Raw genomic sequence first — 22099 nt, 5'->3', positions numbered from 1 at the left:
CTCACACTTGCTTCTCTACTCTTCTGTTCTATTTTGGACCTCTTCGACTGCTGCTCAGTGCCCGGCAACGTGGAGGATTATGTCAGCGGCTTCGACGACTTCTAGGCGTTTGTCTCCCAGTCGACGTCCCTGTGGCGCCCAGCTCTTCATGTATCTCTTTTACGCTTCCGCAACTCTTGAACCGATTCTTGATTCGGTTGTAATAAAATATTTCATTTATTGATTCATTTACATTTTATATTAATGTTATATGTGACATGTGTTGTGATATCTTGAGGATCTGTTGTATATATGCGTGACTTGATCCTGGCGCATATATGATTGCTCGATTTATGTTCTTATAAATCGGGTGTGACAGATGGCGGCGCTGACCCGAGCGGCACAGGGAGGAAGGGGAAGGACCGAGGTGGCGCACAGGCCAGAGGAGGGAGGAGAGGGGCGGCGGGCGGCGGCGTGCAGGAAGGGGAAAGGAGGAGGAAGACTGGAGAGGGACGGTGGGCGGCGGTGCACACGGGGAAGAACGGGCGCTTGGGTGAGGCGGGTAGGTGCGGGAGAAGGAAAGGAATGAGGAGATGAGGTGAAACCCTGAATGAAGTTTATATATTAGGGGTTTAGGACCCCCATGTGAGCCGCTAAATCGGGTTTGGCGGGTTTGCGGATGCGGATATTATTTTTTCAAACCCGTTAGCAGATATCCGTCGGGTTTAAGGTTGTACCCATGCCCGCGGGCATAAATGCAAACCTGTATCCGCGCCCGTCAGGTTTGCTATCCGTGGGCACACGGATATTTTGTACCCGTTGCCATCTTTAGTTGTGTCGTCATCTTTTGGGCCGTTGGGCTGTGTATCGTGTTGGAGTCCATAAGGGATGTGTCTTGATTTTCATGGATGACCCTAGACTTTTATATTTAGTAGTCGTCACCTAAGTTAGGGTTCGGTTTTGCTTAGATTAATCTATCAAGAACAGTTTCGCCATCATCGGTTCGTAAGACCCAATTTGTGAGCATAAGCTGTCATTAATCTTGTTGTGTTCTTCCTCGTTCTTTTTTGTGTTCTTCAATTCGTGGGCAAGGATTAGCCTTCATGGCGAGGTCAACTAGGCAGCACAAGGTTGATTGCGGGCCTGGGTCTTGTTGATCGGAAGTTGGATCGCTTGTTTCGGGTTGTCAACAAATCAATAATTGTCCCTCTTGATAGAAGGTCAGGCAACCTCGCGTTCTCATTAGGGGAGATGGTGTTGGCAGTGTCACGCAATGGCTTCGTCGCTGGGTTGGCAGTGGAGTCCATGCCAGGAAAACCGAAGCAACCTTGGGGTTGTGCGCAGTGGGAGCCCGAAGTACTCAGTGAGGATATCCAGACGATGGTGTCGCTCGACCTCGCCAACCTCTAGAGCCTCTGCTTATAGCCATGGAGGAGGACGCCTACAAGATGGTAATCGAGAGTAGAGCGGGCCTATCCCTATGGGCATGCAGCCACTGTGGCTACGCAGGGCTCCCCAAATTCTAGAGCTCAACCCACTAAGACCATCAATATGTAGTCCAATGCTATTTCCTAATCAACAAACGATGTTACTTTCCCTTCGCGCTAGGACACGAGGCACCGTGAGGATTGGACGATCGTTTGGGGCACCGGGCATAGCCGCGTGGGTGAGGCCCCCTCCTTGATTCAACCCTATTTGCTCCTTGAATTGATGTAGAATGCCAAAACCCTGGTCCTTGGCGCTGCTCGGGGTTGCAGGTGCGATCGCGAGCGAGCGTGTGGTAGAAGGCCCACCTGCGGCCCATGAGCAGCTCGCCCCCGCTGCCGCCCTCCTACATCTCCGCCGACGGTGGCCATCGGATCCGCCACCATCATTCATGGACATGCTAATCCATCGCCTTTCCGTGCCCCCGCCCAGGTCCTGGCCCACCAGTTGTCTTCCCAACCACCGGCGGGCGGCGGCTCCTGCCACCTGCCATCGCCCACTCATCCCGCCACCACCACCGGGGCTTCTAAGGCCACCGGCCACCAGAACCCCGGCAGCCCACCTCCTCGAACTCCAGCAGCCACTGCATGAGGAAGAAGAAGAATAGCAGTTTGGGCTCACCTGCAACGACCTCGGCATGGCTTCTGCGATGTCTCGCCTCGCAGTAGCGTGCGTGACTCCTAGTATTCGTGCTGGTCCTTGCCTCCCTGGATGGGTTCATCTGCAGTCTGCAGGCAGCATAGGGACAGGACGTGGATGAGTAACCAGGTAAATAGATATTTTCTTTTTCTTCAATTGATGAATCGATCAATTACAAGTAGAAAAAGAGCTATCGATCTACCTTAAAAGTACCGGTATGAACTAATCCGGTACTAGACCCGGTACTAATGCTAGCATTAGTACCGGGTCTAGTTCATACCGGTATTTTTGAGGTGGACCAAAGCTTATGGAACCCTTTAGTATCGGGTGGTAACACCACCTGGTACTAAAGGGTTCTTCATGGGTTACTTCAAAAGGGAAGTATCTCTCTCCCAATCACAATGATTGTGTAGGTGAGATGGTAAGAGAGGTATGAGCGAGGCAAGAAGTCACAAGTTCAAATTCCATTCGCCGCGGCCTCCTCCCGGGTTTGAAATTTTTTTTCAGTTTTTTATATCAAATGCTTTGGTAGCAGGTGAAAATATCACCCGATACTAAAAGTGGGATTTTAGTACCCGATGTTAAAGACTGAGACTTTTAGTCTCGATCTCGTAGGACCGGTTGGAGAACCAGGACTAAATTTGGTTTCCAACCGGTACTAAGGTCTCTTTTTCTAGTAGTGAATTCTAGTAAATTTTTCATATGGATTAACATTTGTTTTGTTAGTTGATATGTATCACTCTTAAGTTTGTCATTTTTCATCCTTTGTATAAATGTTCATCGAATTGTCTAGACGTCTATTCCAAGATCTAAACATGTGTCTATAAAAATATGGTTCATATTCTCAAAAGTGTAAGAAAGGGCAAAGAATAGAGGAACTTTTTTTTAAGAAAGAATAGAGGAAGTTTGAAGTTACATGAGGATTTCATTTTAAGGAACACAAAAGAATGATGATGTTTAAATAAAAATTATGCAATGAAGATTAAATAGCTACCATTCTTATTATATTCTTTGCTATGTAATATATTATAATATATTCATGTGTTATTTTACACCCTAGATGTAGCCATACCTAACCGATTACTGTATAAATTTTCATAACTACTACATACGGTTACTCAGTCTTTTACTGAAATCACAATCTTTTACTAAAAGTGATTTAGTAATACGGTAATTCGATTCCGATCAGTGATTTAACTGCTGGACGTAGGATGCAGAATAGCGCTACCATTATAACATATATGCTATTTTATTTTTCTATTTCTCCAGCCTTGTAGGCCCCACGCGCGGCGCCGTGGCGGCCAGCGGGAGCGCGGCCGCGGCCCTGCGTGCTGGCCAGGAGCGGGCGCAGCGGGTGCGCGTCCCGGCCAGGCGCACCAGCCAGCAGCAGCGCTCGCGTGCCGGCCAGGCGCAGGTGCGTGGCCTTGGCAGGCGGGAGGCAATCCGGCATGAATTTGGATGCCAAATAAAATTGTAATTTTATTTTTTATCCAGAATACCTTAAGGATGATTCTAGGACGAATTAGCTTTAGTCCTTAGGAAAATTAGCTTATTGTGTTTTTACTGCTGTGATTTGTAGGTCAAATCATATGGTTATGAAGCTTGTTGTTAGGATTGGTTCAGTTTTCAGTATGCTCGATAGGGGACCAAAGAAATAGACGAGGAAGAGGAGAGAGATTAGTTGTATTGTTAGGTATAGATGTATGTATGTGATGCTGTTAAAATTTTGATAAAATTTGTTAATCTCTTCTCAGATTCTAAAAGTATGATATTGGTTGGAAAATTTATTTTTGGATTGTTCGGAATGTTGTTCAAAAAATTTATGTCAAACTAGGGTAAAATAACTATATTCTCAGAAAAGTAGGGATATATTCGCAAGAGCAAATTTGTCTTCTCTCAGCTCATTTGACACTGTTACATGATGTTCACGAAGTAGGGGTAAGTAGAGTTTTTAAATTCAAAAAGTAGGGGCAAAATCACAAACGGACTAAAAATAAAAATAAAATTACAATTAAATTTTAAAGTAGAGGTAACATCACAATAATCCCTTAATAGTTTCGTACAAAACCCGGTTTGTGCCGGCTCGGCCCTAGAGTTGAGCAGGGGCGAGGGGGAAAACGAGAGCCCCTGCTTGATTCAATAATCGAGGAAGGAATAACGTGTCAAGGGGCAGAGATAAAACAGGAATATCACATGGCTTGAAATAGAAAAGAAAAAGAGAAAAAAGAAATTAAGAAAATAGGTGAACATCTAATGAAATAATTTATTTTTTTCGAAACGCAGACGCTCACGCACACTCATCCCTACGGATACACGAGCATCTCCAAAAAACTGAACCGGCATATCCTTAAGATTAAGGAAATCACCACAGCCACCTCGCTGTCGATGGGCACGTCGTCTACTACAAAAATAATAGTGCTAGTTAAATCCTGTAATAAATCTAGAAAAATACGAGCATCCCTGTTGAGTCGAGGACTTTTACCCGGACGCGGATGAGCAGGTTCCACCATAAGAAACCTTACGTTCAGTTCGACCATAAGAAACCTTACGTTCAGTTCGCTGAAATAATTCATATGTCCAATGTTAAATTCTAAAAGGCACGCGAATTGAGATCCAAATCACAAAAGTCATCCAAATTGAGATCAAATTTCTTCACGATGAAAGATGTGAAATGCCAAGAACCCTTCATTCCACCTATAACTACTCTCATCAAAACCATGGTGCCCGTTTAAGTCCGAACGGAACATTGCACCCGGACGGGATTCCTTTCTCTATTTTTGGTTTATTTTAAATCAAGTTTGGATAATTTTAACCAAATTTATAGAAATAATAATAATATTTGTAATATCAAATTTATTTTATTAAATTCACTATAAAATATACGTTTATGGTGCATATATTGATAATTTGATCAAAATCAAGTTTAACTTACAACAAATTTAATACGATATGTAAATAAAAATAAATGGAGCACTTTACTATCACCACGGACGTGTGGAGTCGGCTCCGCTCGTCAGTGACTGCAGGACAAAATATTGCGTATAATCTATTGCAGTACTTTCCTATCACTAACGTATAAGGTCGGACTCGCATACCAGCGACCCAACCACACGATGAATACCGCAGACCCACCCGCGACCCGCACCGTCCAGGCAAGAACTCCTGGGCCCGAGCGTACTGCCCTTGTTGCCTCGTGAAGCTATGATCCATTCCATTCCTTCCACAGCAGGAGCTCTAGAGTCCAGTCACAGCCTCTCCCATCCCCCCGAGCACACAATATTGAAATCTCTCTCTCTCTCTCTCTCTCTCTCTCTCTCTCTCTCTCTCTCTCTCTCTCTCTCTGTGTGTGTGTGTGTGTGTGTGTGTGTGTGCAAGCGAGGACTCAAGGTGAGCCATGGCGGAGTTGCCGCTGGCGGCAGGGCTGCTGGACCTGCGACCCGGCAAGCTCTCACCGAAACCACCCCCGCCGCTCCCTCTGCCGCTCCCTGCGCGCCGCCGCACGCATGCTACAGCCGCCACTGCGGCGGTCCCGTCCCCGCGCCACGCGGTTCCAGAACTCCACTCCACCACCGGTAATAAGTGCTACTTGCTTTCCCTCCGTTCCCCTTCGTCTCGGTCGCTGATTCGGCTGTGCTGTACTGTGCTATCGCCGCGCGCAGAGCTGGCGGATGGTAGCATCGTCTTCCGCTTCGCCCCACCAAAGCCCGACGTGCTGGAGCCGCAGGCGGAGCCGGCGAGCCGTGGTTTGGGAGCGGCCGCAGCGACCAGCCCCGACTCCACAGTCTCCCCTGCTTCGGGCGCTGTCACCGGCGGCGAGACGGAACCGGAGCCTGACTCTGAGCAGGGAGTCACCGGCGCAGGATTGGGCGCCCTGGCAGTGGTCGAGCAGTCGCGCCCGAACGCCGCAGCGGTGGTTTCGCCCGCACCTCCCCCTCCTGACGCCGGTGCCGCCTCCGCCGCGGATAAGGAGGAACCGGAACAGGCGGCGGGTTCCAATTCCGGCGTTGAGGAGGCAAAGGCTAGGTCGGCCTCCGTCGAGGTGATTGCAGCCGCCGAATCTGGGTATGAGCCGGAGGGCGACGGCGTCGCAGTTGGGGCAGGCGTGCTGACGAGTGGTGCTGCCGTGGAGACGACATGGACGGGTTTGGAGCCGTGCGAGGGGAGCAAGGACGCCTCAGCCGCTGATGCGAGTGGTGGCTGCGAGGAGGCGACAGGGACAGCCGGTTTAGAGGACTCTGAGGCCGCATCAGAAGGCTCCACCGCTCGCGATTTAGACACCGACGTTGAGACGGAATCCAGCGGCTCCAGCGGCGACGAGCAGGGCGCCGAGTTCGGGGTCCCCCTACCAACAGTGGTATGCAACTGCAAGCTTACACTAATCTTCCGAATTCAGATGACTAGTCTTGTTGCATATCATGAATTGTTACTATGTTTCACGGATATATTCCCAAAATTAAACGAAGGTGTTAGTCCATGGACAGTTTTAAGCAATTACAGAAAATGGTCAATTGCTGATTAGAAAATGGCTAATTTCTTCTAGTATTGGCAGTCCATTCAGTAAGGTATACTGGTATAGAGCTTAACTTGGTGAGGATTGCTCCTTTGGTTCATGTTTGTGATGAAGTGAAAACTTAATAGTAGCACAAATTGAAAGATATGGTTGAGTATTACCTGTATGCTTGCTAGAATTGTGAACACAAACATCCAGCTTTTGTCACATACTCCCTTTTTCCTTATCATATATCTAAAGCTCACCTGACAGCAGCATCTTTATTTGATTTTTGGTGGAATTAGCTGTTATACTGTCCCTTCCCCTTCTGTTCACATTCTCGACCATGTTTTGTATCATGTGTTGCTGTCATGGTATTTTTGTTTTGGTTAGTTCATCGCATTGTGACCATATCTTGTAGCTTGCAAGGGACCACACCTTAAACTAAAAGACATAGTCTTTATATCAGGTGACACATATGTATCCTTTAGGTACAATGGTCTGTGGACTTCGGGTGCAAAATGGGAAAATCATAGTGAACATTATGTGTCTAGTGGGCAGAAACCTTGTGAAGTTATGTTATTGTAGGATATCTGTTGGCGGTATTGAATTGGACTCTCGGGTATATGCTTGTTTGGGGTTAACATGCTCATTTTCATCCTATAGGAACAAGTTAGCAAGGAGGTGGATTGGAAAAAAGGCACTTCAGAAGTGAAGGATTCTGTTAGGTATTACTTTGTTTCTTACTCTGATTTCAAGTGTTTCAGACCATAAAGTGGTCAGTAATAGCTTATGCTGCAATGGTTTCTATTGCTGTTAAAGCTGTATATGGTACATGCTTTCTCTTATTTAGTTATGTCTGTCATGCAACCCTACCTTATGTCTTTTCCTTCCTTTATGCTTGTAGTAAAGGCATGTATGCTTGTAGTTCAGACCTTCAACAAGTTCTTTAGTGATTTTTTAGTGTTTCAATTTACTTCTAGGATGGTTGAAATAGCCCGATCAACACTTGTGTTGTCGTCAGGTGCTGCAATTCTGCCTCATCCTTCTAAGGTAATAATTTCTCTGTATTCTCTTTTGCCATTTATGCATTTTTTACATCTCACCGAAGGACAGAAAGCAATTTTACTTGCAAGATCTCAATAGCTTTATTGGTGCTCCAAAGTTCCACATACTTCATCTTTTCTATGGAATATACTCCCCTTGGCTGCAAAATTTCATCTTAAAATGAATCCATACTTCCACTGATGCTCCAGTTATGATACTTATATAACTATTTCCAGGTAGCAACAGGCGGAGAAGATGCGTATTTTATTGCAGGCAATGGCTGGTTTGGTGTAGCAGATGGAGTTGGCCAATGGTCATTTGAAGGTAAAAGCACAAGATTTATTGGTTCTCTGATTTTCTATTTCAGCCTTATATACTATGCTCCAGCCTTCTGGTGCCAAGTTTTGTCACTGCATTTCTAGCCGTAGTTTGTAGTTATATATGCATGCTTAAAAAGAAGTGCATTATTTACCAGACTCATACATTGCTTGTTCTTTAGAGAACTAATAGAGGTGTGGAACTAAATTAATGCAATGACACCTCGGCAAAGCAATTATCAAGCGGGAAGTCTTTTCTAAAAAAGACCAGACAGCTTTGTTTGGCCTTGCTTGGTGAATCGCGCCCCTGACCGTTGAGGGCATCTTGTTAATTGGAGAACACATGAGTGCTTGGTATTCAATGTTCTTCGGATACTGGATGGAGGGATAAAAGCAGTACAGACCTCAGAGAAAATCCATGAACAAATAATTTGTTATGATTTGTTCATACAACAAGAAATAGATTGCCAAATTCTAAATTGTATGAAGAAACTTGGATTGTAGGAATAAGCATTCTAGCAGGATTGTCATGGACCCACATGTTCTAACTGGGGCTCAGGCACTTTTTGTTTTTGAACTTAAAGGCAGGAGCGCTGCCAGATCATATAAGGAGTAGAATGCGGGTTCTTACAATAGTTGTGATTACATAAATAACTGAAAAACTCAAGCTCTTACAAACGGGATACATAAAAGACTAGCTGGCCATGCGGCCCTCACACGCCTGCCTCCGAACCTCCATTTCTTCCTTGATCAAACCCAAAACTCGTGCTGCTGACTGCGAGACACCCTGAAAGATGTGCCGGTTCCACTTGTTCCAAAACATTCCAAGCCGTGTAGATCAATACTGCAGCCACTCGATTTCTATTCTCAGCACTTATGACTTGCAATGAAGAGTTCCACCAATCCTCTACCTCCATCCCTGCCGTTGGAATACTGATCAAACCCATCAGTCCATTCACACAATCCAAACTTCCTGAGCAAAACAGCAGTGAAGACAGAGATGTTTAGCCGTTTCAAGTTCCTGATCACACAAGCAGCACACCGGATCACAAGCTGTCCCTTTCACTAGCAGATTGTCTGCAGTTTGTAGCTTCTCTTGTACCATGAGCCAAGCAAAGAAACGGTGTTTGCCTTCTGCCTTTGCCTTCCAGATCGCCTTGCTGTTGAAAGTGCAGTATGAGCCAGTGAATTGAATGTCATATGCCGACTTCGATGTATACAAGCCATTTGCTGTCCACTTACAACGGATCACATCTTGCAAGTCTGAGAACTGTACTGCTTGCACCTGCTCCCACAAAAGCACAAACTCGGCCATCTCTGTTGCTGTTGACATCCGCCACAATCCCCTGGTCCAAGTCTGGTTTGCTACTTCCTCCCTGACCGTGAGCCTTTTCCTCCATGCCAGTTTATAAAGATGAGGAGCAATATCTCTAGGGGCATGACCATCTACCCAAGTAGAGTCCCAGAACAAAGCTTTTCGACCATCACCAACTGTCACTACGGTGCTACACCTGAATAACTAACTGTCCAAGCGTTCCTATCCATAGCTAATTCCTTAGCGATATTCCACTCCTTAAGGTTTCTCTTAACCGTCTCGTCCCAAGTTAGTCTAGGTCTACCTTTACCTCTCTTTACATTATCGCCCCGCTTTAAAACTCCACTACGCACCGGCGCCTCGGGAGTCCTCCGTTGTACATGCCCAAACCATCTCAACCGATGTTGAATCAACTTCTCCTCGATAGGTGCCACCCCGACCCAATCTCGAATCTCTTCGTTCCGGACTCTATCCCTTCTTGTATGCCCGCAGAACCAACGCAGCATACGCATCTCTGCTACACTCAGTTGCTGGACATGTCGCCTTTTTGTAGGCCAACATTCAGCACCGTATAGCATCGCCGGGCGAATTGCCGTCCTATAGAACTTACCTTTTAGCCTCTGTGGCACCTTCTTGTCACAGAGGACGCCAGAAGCCTGCCGCCACTTCAACGAACCGGCTGAAATTCTATGCCTAACATCTTCATCAATGTCTCCATCTTTCTGAAGCATTGATCCTAGATACCGAAAAGTATCCTTCTTGGCCACCACTTGACCTTCGAGGCTAACGTCCCTATCCTCATGCCTAGTCGGGCTAAAGTCGCACATCATATACTCGGTCTGGGTCCTACTCAGTCTGAACCCCCTCGACTCTAACGTGTGCCTCCACAGCTCTAACTTCATATTAACCCCTGCCCTACTCTCGTCAACTAGCACCACATCATCAGCAAAGAGCATACACCAAGAGATATCACCCTGTATGTCCCTTGTGACCTCATTCATCACCAAAGCAAATAGATAAGGGCTCAATGCTGACCCCTGATGTAGTCGTATTTTAATTGGAAAGTCACTGGTATCGCCATCACATGTTCGAACACAAGTCATCGCATCCTTGTACATATCCTTGATGAGGGTAATATACTTAATTGGGACTTTGTGTTTTTCCAAGGCCCACCACATGACGTCTCTCGGTACTTTATCATACGCCTTCTCTAGGTCAATAAAGACCATGCGTAAGTTCTTCTTCTTCTCTCTATATCTCCCCATCAACCGTCGTACTAAGAAAATCACCTCCATGGTCGACCTCCCAGGCATGAACCCAAACTGGTTTTGGGTCACCCTTGTCAATCTTCTTAGGCGATGCTCGATAACCCTCTCCCAAAGCTTCATCGTTTGGCTCATCAGCTTAATCCCCCGGTAGTTAGTACAACTTTGAACATCTCCCTTGTTCTTGAAGATCGGTACTAATATACTTCTCCTCCATTCCTCCGGCATCTTGTTTGACCGGAAAATTAGGTTAAAAAGCTTATTTAACCGTACTACCGCCCTCTCGCCCAGGCATCTCCACACCTCAATGGACCCCTCGCTTTACCTCCCTTCATCCTCTTCAAAGCCTCCCCGATCTCTGCCTCCTGAATCCTCCTCACAAAGCGTCTGTTGGTATCATCAAATGAGTCGTCCAACTCGAAGGTAGGACCCTCATTTTCCCCATTAAACAACTTGTCGAAATATTCTCGCCATCTGTCCTTGATCTCCTCATCCTTCACCAGAAGTCGATCTGTCCCATCCTTGATCACTGGCCAGCTTCTTTTCAAAAAAAACTCCAATGTACCCATCTGGACCTGGCGCTTTGTCAGCAGCAATATCATTGATTACAGCCTTTACTTCCTCTTCGGTGAACTCTTCCTCGAGGTTGTAATAAATCATGCCGTTGCAGAGCTAACTCATCCCAGTTCAGGGATGTAGTTCTAGTAGCAGGCTGCCCAAAATGTGAACTAAAGTGATTGAAAATCGCTTCAGCTTTCTCCTAATGAGAAAAATATGTTGCCTGACCTTATCTGATTGACTGAATGAAATTTTTTCGCTGTCTCCCATTGGCTTTCAGAACTTGCTCAGGCACATTTCGGAACCTTTTTTTTTCCACCTCAACGAGACTGCCCACCCAGGCTCCTGCCCACATGCTCGTAAAATGTGTACCTCTCTGAGAACTTACTTCAGCTAGTTTCCTAGCCAGCCAGGGTTCAGTTCTCTTCTTTAAGACAAAGCCATCTGGATGGCAAATCCCCATGGCAGAGGTTTTTTGTTTTCTTCCCCAAGGATATTTATTAGGGGCCCAGATTCCAGGAATCTAAATTCTTTACTTTTTATGAAGTCACATACAAAAGCTTAGTGATAACCATCTTAAGCTAGTTCCGTAATAGATTTCAGCTAGTTGAACGGGAAGTAAACTAAATCAATTGCCATCAAATACATGAAAATAACAAGACCAGAAATGACATGGTCTGACCATTGAACTGAAGTATGATAGCATAATTACCTATGCTTTTCAATTTTAATGCCTTGATGCAAATGGCATGACAAATGCACCCATGAAAAGAGATTAAACTTTATATCAATATACAACACACTCACATAAATAATTCGGAAGATTTGACTATTTGAGATACAATATGGCTATATATATATCCAAACCAGGTGTAGATAAGCATGTAGACTGACAAGTTGACATACAAAAAGTTGAAAACGACAGGAGCTGGGAGATTTATTTATCTCTAGGACTCCACACCTACTCCCAGCCAAAAATATAATTGTATTAAAATATTTGCAAGCCTGCTTCTATTGAGTAAGTAAGAAAATGGAAGTGTTCAACTGTTTTATTTAGGAGAAAATGTTATTTGAAATGTCAAGGCACCCAACACAGCCTTGGCAAATAAGTTCTTCGGTACTGTTGATATCAGTTGTGTTGGCAACACTCGGAAGAATATGGTTGCCAGATAACTGTATTCGTAGTCATCATAATGGAGCCTTCTCTTGTGTCATAAATCTGTGCTAGCTGAATTTTAAGTGCATCAAAATTGTTCGTGGAACCACAGCAAGTGTTGATGAAAATTCTGTGCTCAGGAATCAATGCGGGGCTTTATGCAAGAGAACTAATGGATGGTTGTAACAAATTCGTTACTGAGAATCAAGGGGCTTCAGATCTTAGACCGGAGCAAATCCTTTCTAAGGCAGCAGATGAAGCATGCTCTCCTGGTTCTTCCACTGTATTAGTTGCTCACTTTGATGGCCAGGTCTGTTCTATTGATCAACACTTTTCCATTTTCTCATTGGCCATTTTCTTAGTGTTCATTGCACTTGTTAATGTTACAGGTCCTTCAAGCATCAAATATCGGAGACTCTGGGTTTTTGGTAATAAGAAACGGAGAAGTGTATGAGAAATCAAAACCTATGGTTTACGGTTTCAATTTTCCACTACAAATTGAGAAGGGAGATGACCCCTTTAAACTTGTACAGGTACAAATAATTTAACATGAACTTCTGTATTCCACCACATGTTGAATTTTAAAATTTGGGCTAATTTTTTACTCTCATTCCAGAATTATGCTATTGATCTAGAGGAAGGCGATGTAATTGTGATGGCAACGGATGGCCTTTTCGATAATGTCTATGAGCATGAAGTAGCTGCAATTATCTCCAAATCATTGCAGGCAGATCTAAAACCAACGGTCAGAATCAATTGTCTTCATAAATAAAAATGCCCAACGTGAAACAAAAAGACTTAAGGACACATTTTTATTCCACTTGCAGGAGATCGCGGAGCACTTGGCTGCGAAGGCCCAGGAAGTGGGTAGGTCTGGAGCTGGGAGAAGCCCATTTTCAGATGCTGCTCTCTCAGTTGGGTACCTTGGTTTCAGTGGGGGCAAACTGGATGATATAACCGTTGTTGTATCAATTATCCGGACTTCAGAAATTTAAGTTATACAAGACTGACTGATGCAGAGAAAAGAAACTCTCAAGTAATGTTGAAGCTACACTCCAAGCGAGCCGCCCCATCAGCAATCTAGAAGTTAAGCTATGCATGGTGGTTCCCAAGATTTCAACAAGATGTAAACATGAGCATCATACAGCATGTTTGATCAGCAAACAGCCAACGGCCAACAGCGCTGCGAGCAAAGCTCAAGCTCCTCCCTGTTGTCCTTCCATGCGTTCAGACAGTATTGGTTTTTTCTTTTGCTTCCGGAATATAACACCATTTAGACCGATGTCCTCGTTGAGCTGCTGTAAACCGATGTCCTGTATGCAAGAAGACATCTGTGGAGAGGAACTGAACCTTAATGAATACTGGCTCAAATGTGTGAAGTCAAGTAAAAACTATATATAGTGCAATCATATAGATTTTTACCGATTGATGGACTGATACAAGCAAAGGTTTCACAATAAGAATATGATGGTCGAAAGATGGATCAATCAATGATCAAGGGCTTGAACCTTGAACCTGGAAGCGAAGTACTGAGCCTTGTAATTTATGTTGCATAACTTGCAGCGCAAAGATAAATACTTAAACTGTGTTGGGGTTGGAAGGATATTTCTCCAAACAGAAAAGTAAAAATGGTGTTTTGACTCAACGAAATAACGTTGTATGCACTTTCAAAATTTTAAAAAAATTATCCCAGGTAAAAGGTGGGGGTATAAAGGGTATTTATACCCTCTCTTTTGTTACGTAGTTCCGGTTTTGCCCCTACCTACCAAGAATGTCGGTTAGTTATTCCGGTTCCTGGGTCATTTCCGGACGTTGGTGTGTACAAGTTGTTCACTAGAAGATGTTCAAACTTCCCATATGATGTTGAAAGTTCCACAAAACCTTCAACCCTTTTGGCTGGGGTCTTGGCGTCGTCGAAGGTTGTGCAACTAATTTCTTCGTCGCCTAGAAGTCGGCCTTAGCCTCCGATGCGCTCGTCACAGGTCCAAGCGGTTGGTCCATCCTTGCGTGAAGGTCACAATGTAACTTTCGCGCGTTTAACTAGGCACAAATCTTCGACCATCACAAAAAGGGCCAGTCCTGCAAAACAAATAAAAAAACCATGCAATGCTTTTAAACTACCTAAAGGTTTCAAGAAACCTTCGGCAGGACCTTCGGCGAGACGCTCTCGGGGATGGCGATCCCCAACAGTAGCCTCTCGTGGGTGAGGTCCGACTCCGACGGTCCGAACCCTCGAACAAGAATTGCCAGCCAACCCTCGTAAAACACATCTCCCAGAGCGTCGGAGCTTGGCACGAGCCGAAGGTTACGTCTGCTTTCATGTTGTGTTTTGGTTGGGTGACCTTTGGGCTTCCTTTTGGGCTTACCGCGGGCCATTACTGTTCCTTCCCCCCTATATAAGTAGGGGTTGGGGGGAGTCGCTTTCACGCTTTCACCATCTGGCAACCTTCGCATTCTATTTTCTTGCCACCACGTGTATCGTGAGTTGATTCGCTATTTCCTTCGCGAGAATTTTACTCAATCTTTGTAAGTGTAAGTTTTTTTTTATTTGTCAATTTTAGTTTCTTTGCTCTCTTTTTAGGGATGGCTCGTGTAGAGGAGACTGCTAAACTCATCGAAGGTTGCGAAGGTGGTGCAGAGGTTGTGGACTTAGTTCATCAGTTTGGGGATGAGGAGGACTTGGCTTAGGTGGACGCTTCCCCCTCTGATCTGATGGGTCGTGAGAAGCCAGAGGCAACTCTTAGGTTTGGTTCATCCCTGGTTTCTAAAAGGACAATCCAATTCTATGTTGACAAAGGTTACTTCGAGGCTGGTGTCTGCCGGCCTTCGGGTAATGAGGATGTTCCGAATCCACTCGAAGGTGAAACAGTTGTGTTTCGGGACTTCTTTACAGCTGGGCTGTAGTTTTCCTCTTGACCTTGCAGTTCCTGAGATATTAGCTAGGTTCAATGCTAAGATGCACCATTTGACTCCAAATGCCATAATTCATCTGTCTAAGTTTTTTTGGGCAATCAAGACCTTCGAGGCTCTAGTGTCGCCAGATGCTTTCTGCAGATTTTATGAGTGGCATCCTTAGGGTCGCAAGATTTTTTTTGAAGGTGAGGATGAGATTTACCATGCCCAGAGTGGTTGTTGTACCTTTGTTCCGTGAAGGAATAACAAGGTTTTGAAGCTTGATCGAGTTGAGATATCTTATAACCAGAAGAATAAATGGGATGACAACTGGGCCCAATACTGGTTTTATGCCAAGATTGCTTTCCCTAGCGCCAGCGATTCCCAGGAAAGTGTTTTTCCTCTTGCTTCGAAGGTTTTACCCTTCTAGCATGTCAATCAGCCAGACTTTGACAATTCTTTGCCTGAGTTCAAGGATTGCAGCGCTGCATTCAAGGCAGTTGCGGAGAGTATTAGTGGTCGTGATCTTGTTGAGGAATACATGGCTGCTAAGATTTGGCCGTTGGCCTTCGGTTGGAGGGCTAGGTTGTTTGCGAAGGTGAAATTTGGCAAGATGAAGCACTCCATTCCCTGCTCCCAGTTGGGCTTGAGAGGCCGGCCAATATGACTGACGAGATGATTGTAGCGGAGCTTGAGCGCGAGGCTACTTCGTTGCTTCGGCCTTACAACAAGAAAGAGCACAAGTCCTTTGTGGACTGTTGCACTCATGGTTGCCGTATCAATTGGTGTCTTCATGAGATGGGTGTTATGTATGAGTCTCGAGAAGCTCCTCCGGAGTCGGTGAAGAGAGGTAGAGGGGTCATCACTGTAGGCCCTAAGGAGCCTTCTTCTAAGAAGGGGAAGAAGGAGGCTAAGTCTGTGGTTGGGAGTATCTCCAGGCAGATTGCATTGGGAAACCTCTGAGGAAACCTACCGCTAAGCTGGCGATCAGCCGGGTGGAGGCTCAAAAACAGAAGATTGCTGATCCAAGTAAGTATTCCTTTGAAATGGCTGATTGTGACATGGGGAGTCCGTCTTTCATGAAGGCACTAAGGGCGACTGAGTGCAGTGTGCCTTGGGGATTTGGGAGCAGGGGGTGGCCTATAGAGATTGATATCGAGCAATTTGGCTCATTGCATGCAGGCCCTGACAGTGTCGGTGCTGTGATTATAGATCTCCGATTATAGATCTCCATCGGAGGCCGAGCGTGCTGCCCCGCATGGTGAACTTAGTTGACGATGAAAGCGATGAGGAATCCCCGAAGGTTCCCTCGAAGGTTGTGATGCCTTCGGTGATTATTTCGAGGGGGGCTGATCTGGTGGCATCAGAGAAGATTTGAGATTCTCCCGAAAGGAGGACGCCACCAGCGCGCTCGTCTAGGTTTGACGCTGATAAAGAGGCACCTTCGGAGGAAGAAAAATTGCCTGAAGAAAGTGTGCCTCAAAGCTTTACGGAGCTAGGTAAAATTCTGATGACTCGCCAGCTTCCTTTTTAGGGGCCTAATATTGACCCATATCTTCATTATGCACTTGAAGTAGATGTTGCGAAGCTTATGTCAAAGCTTGGCGATATCGTTTGTGGGACCTCCGGCGTTGCGGCGTCTGCAGAAGCTGTGACCTTTGCTTAAGCTGGGGGTCCTGAAGAGTTTGATTATTTTGATGTCGAAGGTTACTGCTTCAACTTTCCTGCTCGTTCTTGCTTTTGCTTCTATCGTTATTGCTAACTCTTTTGTAATTTGTAGAGTTCAAGAAAAGCTTGGGGGTTTATGGTACCGAGTCCTTGGGTTGGGTCGTAACGTCCTTGTGCTTGGAGGTAGTATACCCTCTGCTGGTATGTTCATGTTGTCTCTTGGTGTTGGCCAAGTGCCTCATTGGTTTTCATGCAGGTCTTGCTAGCAAGTCAAGCTGTGATTTAGAGTGCCAAGAAAGATGGTGAAGCTCAACTAAACAAATCTGGCGAAAATCTTCGCTTGGTTATGGAAAATCAGAAGCTAAAGGACCAAAACAAGTCTCTAGAGAATTTGCGTATTCTGCTCAATGATCAAGTTGAGAGTCTCACCAAGAAAGCTAATGATCAAGACAAAATTATTCAAAGGATGCAAAGAACCATTGATGAGAACGATAATATTTTGGAGAACCTTGGCACCCGCTGTGGAGAAGGATGCTGCTTGGGTTAATGCCCTAGAATAGGAGGTTAAACAGCTTAAGGCTGAGGGTGCCAAGAAAGATCAATTGATTGAGAAGCTTTTGAGGGATGCCGAATATAATCGAAGCTTAATGGATGAGGCTATTGGAGAAAATATCAAAAATAGTGATCAAATTTATCTCGAGTAAAAGAAGGCTTTGGCAACCTTCGGAGCTGAACCTGAGCCCCTACCTCAAGATCCTAAGGGTGGAGCTACGGGTTTGCTCAATTGGATCCTAAAGGAATTCTCTTCATTGGCAGACGTATTGAACATGGCCTCTGACAACTCTGCCGTCATCTCTTGTGAAAGCATTCTCGCAATATTGGATCGCGAAGGTTGTCAGACTTGAATCGTTTGAGCTCTAGGGACTACATTTTTCTGACGTACTCAGATCTTGGCCAAAACATCTCAAAAATCCAAGCGGTGAAGAAAGCCTTTGTTAGGAGGTTTTGGAAGGTGGCGGGTCAAGAGGTGGTGCACAATGTTGCGCAAAGCGAATTGGAGGCGGTAAGCTTTGGAGCCTTTCTTTTTTAGACTTGGTTTTGTCGGACCAACTTCATGCAGGTGAAAAGGCAGCGGGAGGCAGAGGGGGCTGAGGATGATTCATCAAAGATTGCAGATACCGCTGGAAGCTCCCGGACAAATGACACTGGAGGTGATGATGGCTAGGATTCGAAGGTGCAGAATGTGGCTTGAACAGGAGGACTTTTTACTTGTGTTTTTGTCAGAATTTCTGATGTAAACATTCCTAACTTTTGGCCAGGCGCTCGTGGTTGCGAGGCTCGTACTTGATGTACCTCCGTTGAACATAGGTTGTGATGGGGTCATCGTACCCGGATCTGCTTGGGAAAGATACAGTTTCGCCTATCTTGGGGCTAGTGTTAGTGATTTTTTGTATGCGTGTGCAACTGAGTCGCCTTATGAAGACTGATGGTCCTGCACACTCTTTAGGTGGCGGATGATGCGTGCATATTTGTAATGTATTGCTTTTAATCTGATGTGAATGGTTGTGTCCTTCGAGGCACAAAGACTATCATCTTGTGTTTAAAAAACATCTTCCCCCTCCCTAGTCTTTGTTACTCGGAGGTTTTGTGGCACAACTGTGTTGTTGATTTAATGCTTGTCGTTGTAGTATGGTCTTGGAGTTTGTTTGGATTAGAAAAATGTCTGATGTGTGAAGGTTATAGCACTTTGGGCGTAAAGACTTGAACCTTTTAGAAAAAAATGTCTCCCCCCTCCCTAGTCTTTATGTCTCGGTGGTTTGGTTGGAGACACTTTTCAACTTTCTAGCATGCGAGAATTGTGTCATTGATGCAGCTGATGGTTGATGGTGCAAATAAAGGCTAGAAGGTTTTGGTGGTAAAAAGTCTCCCCCCTCCCTAGTCTTTTTGTAAGGCGGTCGTCAGTAACTTTCGGCTGCTTGTTGTGCAGACCTCGAGGCTTCCTATGTTAATTATTGCTTTCAAGTGTGGGTCACACTGTTAGATAAGTATGCAAAGTTTGCGAGGCATGCGTACTTTGCTAACTTACATTAGTATCATCTTAGGAAGGCGATGGTCGATGTTCTCAACTTTTCGTTGCTTCGACCTACATTAGTTGCTTCGCAGGGTGTTTTTGTTTCGATACCCTTAGGTTCGATAACCCCTTGGCTTTTTGGTGCTTACTGCACTTTTACTTTGGTGCCGAAGATGTTTTGGCTTTGATATCCTTAGGTTCGACAGCCCCTTAGCTTTTTAGTGCTTATTGCACTTTTACTTTAGTGCCGAAGGTGTTTTGGCTTTGATACCCTTAGGTTCGATAGCCCCTTGGCTTTGTAGTGCTTATTGCACTTTTACTTTGGTGCCGAAGGTGTTTTGGCTTCGATACCCTTAGGGTCGACAGCCCCTTAGCTTTTTAGTGCTTAATACACTTTTAATTTGGTGCCAAAGGTGTTTTATCTTCGATGTCCTTAGTTTCGACAACCCCTTGGCTTTTTAGTGCTTATTGCACTTTTACTTTGGTGCCGAAGGTGTTTTAGCTTTGATACCCTTAGGTTCGACAACCCCTTAGCTTTTTAGTGCTTATGCACTTTTTCTTTTTTCGAGCTGAAGGTGTTTTGGTTTCAATGCCCCTTAGGGTCGATAGCCCCTTGGCTTTTTAGTGCACGTTGCACTTTTAGATAAGTATGCAAAGCTTGCGAGGCATGCGAGCTTTGCTAACTTACATAGCTGTAGCCTTCTTGGGGCGATGGTTGATATTCGTAGCACTACTGCTTTGACCTTGAACAAAAGTTTGGGGAAAGTAACTCCTTATTTAATTGGAGAGTTATTACATAGGACCCGCCTCATTAAAAACCTCACCTCCGGTGTGGAGTCCCATTTGTGAGAAAAAGAGTACGGTCCTTGAAAGTTTACAGAACAAAGAAAAAATAGCATAGACTACCAAGTCTGGGTCTGTTATAGTTCTACAGGCCAGGCTTGTTACAAGGGTCCTAGATGTTGTATGTCTTTAGGCTGTCAACATTCCAAGATGTTGCAGGTGATGACCTTCGTTGTCTGCCAAGTAGAAGGATCCCAGCCTATTGCTTCTCACTACGAGAAATGGATCGTCCCATTTTGACTGCAATTTTCCGATATTTTCGGTGTTGGGTTTCCTCTTGAGCGCCTAATCACCCACTGATATGTCTCTTTTGATTACCTTCTTGTGTCGCCATTTTCTTGTTTCTTGCTGATATTTCTTTATATTGTTGGCTGCCTGCAGAATGTCAAGCTCGTTTAGATCAGCTTGGCTCGGAGGATGTGTTTCGTTTTCTTGTGAGTGGGCCCGTAGGCTTTTGTTCTTGAGCTCTTCTGGGCTCATTGCTTCGGCTCCGTAGAGTAGTCTAAATGGAGTGAATTTTGTTGCTCTGGACTCGGAGGGGTTGTTGGACCATATAACCTTTGGTAGTTCATCTACCCATTTGCCTTTCTTTTGATCGAATAGACAGTTCTTGATGCTCGAGAATATCAGCCCATTTGCTCTTTCTACTGCCCCGTTGGATTGTGGGTGATAGACATAAGCGAACATGACCTTCGTGCCTATGCTATGGCAAAATTCTTTGAAGAGATTGGAGTCAAATTGCTTGCTTTTATTGACAGTTAATTCCTTGGGTACCCCAAATCTACATATGATGTTTTGCCAAAAGAACTTTCTAACAGCTTCAAAAGTTATGTTGACTACAGGCTTGGCCTTTATCCACTTGGTGAAATACTCTACTCCTACTACAACGTACTTGTAGTTTCCCTATGCTGTGGGGAGTGGACCGACGAGGTCCATGCCCCATCTTTGGAGTGGCCATGCCGAAGGTACAGGTTGCGAAGGTTGTGAGGGTCTATTGGATTTTGGCCCCATCATTTGACAAGCTTCACATGTTTTGACGATATGCTCTGCATCCTTTAATGCCGAAGGCTAGAAAAATCCCTATATGAAAGCTTTTGCTACAAGAGATCTTACTCGGATGTGAGAGCCGCAGAGTCCTGAGTGGATTTCATTCAGCAGCTCTTTGCCATGAGCTATGGAAATGCATTTTAGCCATGGTGTTGTGATGCCAGATTTGTAGAGTTCTCCCTCAGATACTAGGTAGCCCCTAGCCCGCTGGGACATTCTTTTTTCTTCTGTTTCATCGACTGGCTCGAAGTGGCCGCGGAGGTATGCCATTATTGGTGATCTCTAGTCTTCGTTGAAAATTGTGTTTATTTGTGCCGAAGGTTCTTTATTTTTCTTTATCGAAGGTTTATCGAAGGTTGTGTGATTTCTTCATAGAAGACGTCCGGTGGTAATGGTTGTTTTCTGGCTGCTGCCTTCGCTAGTTTGTCTGCTTCGTCATTTAGTGCCCTTGGTATGTGCTCGATTGTGAAGTCATTGAAGTGCTTCTCCATGGCCCTTACTGCCTCCAAGTATTGTATCATTTCTGGTCGTTGGGCTTCGGATTCTTTCCCGATGTGATCAGTAAAGACCTTCGAGTTAGACTTTACTGTGAAGTTTGGGTGGCCAAGAGCCTTCATCTTGCATAGTCCCAGCAGTAGAGCTTCATACTCGGTTGTGTTGTTTGTGCTTGGATCTAGCTTGGGGAAGTTTAGATGAGCTGCATAACTCAACTTGACCCCTGAAGGTGACTCGATAATGGTTGAGACCCCTACACCATCTTTGCACCATGCTTCGTCGCAGTATATGACCCAGGGTTCTATGGGTGCTTCTTCCTCGAAGGTTGGTGATGTCCAGTCTGCAATGAAGTCTGTGAGGACTTGACATTTGATGGCTGTTCGTCTCTCAAAATCTACATAGAATTCAGAGAGCTCTGAGGCCCATTTGCTGATTCGGCTCGAAGCTTCTCTATTGCTGAAGAGATCATATAATGGTTGATTGGAGACCACCATAATTTTGTGAGCTTCAAAGTAGTGATGAAGCTTCCTAGAGGACATGATGACAACATATGCGATTTTCTCTAGCTCTGAGTAAAAAAGTTTGGTACTTGTTACGACAATGTCGTCCACATAAGCTAGTACATTTCTTCTTAGTTGAGGGCCTAGGACCTCCGAAGACATTCTTGAGAATGACTGCCCAGCATTTTTAAGACCTTCGGGCATTGTGACGAAATAGTAGGTGCCGAAGGGGGTAATGAAGCTTGTCTTCTCCTCATCTTGTTTCCTCATCCAGATTTGATGATATCTGGAGAAGCAGTCCAACAAGGACATGAGCTGGCTGTTGGCTGCATC

At 45.1% G+C, this 22099-nt stretch overlaps 1 protein-coding gene across 1 annotated transcript; it reads left to right on the top strand.

Annotated features, from left to right (window-relative positions):
- The first annotated feature begins 5134 nt into the window (after positions 1 to 5134).
- Positions 5135 to 13677, top strand: LOC112876863 (probable protein phosphatase 2C 71). The gene is made up of 10 exons (XM_025941044.1): positions 5135 to 5398; positions 5471 to 5675; positions 5763 to 6457; positions 7259 to 7320; positions 7576 to 7645; positions 7876 to 7963; positions 12391 to 12560; positions 12640 to 12783; positions 12867 to 12995; positions 13078 to 13677. Exons 2-10 carry the CDS (start codon positions 5498 to 5500, stop codon positions 13243 to 13245), a joined length of 1704 nt encoding a protein of 567 aa, XP_025796829.1. The 5' UTR covers positions 5135 to 5398; positions 5471 to 5497; the 3' UTR covers positions 13246 to 13677.
- Positions 13678 to 22099: the final 8422 nt, after the last annotated feature.

The sequence above is a fragment of the Panicum hallii genome, chromosome 9, assembly GCF_002211085.1.
Source record: "Panicum hallii strain FIL2 chromosome 9, PHallii_v3.1, whole genome shotgun sequence".
Taxonomy (NCBI): domain Eukaryota; kingdom Viridiplantae; phylum Streptophyta; class Magnoliopsida; order Poales; family Poaceae; genus Panicum; species Panicum hallii.
This window is presented reverse-complemented; position numbering and strand designations above follow the sequence as displayed.

Coding starts and splice junctions, on each gene's coding strand:
- LOC112876863 (XM_025941044.1), top strand. CDS start 5,498: ATGGCGGAGTTGCCGCTGGCGGCAGGGCTGCTGGACCTGCGACCCGGC. Junction 6,458..7,258: donor GGGTCCCCCTACCAACAGTG/GTATGCAACTGC, acceptor TTCATCCTATAG/GAACAAGTTAGCAAGGAGGT. Junction 12,996..13,077: donor AGGCAGATCTAAAACCAACG/GTCAGAATCAAT, acceptor TTCCACTTGCAG/GAGATCGCGGAGCACTTGGC.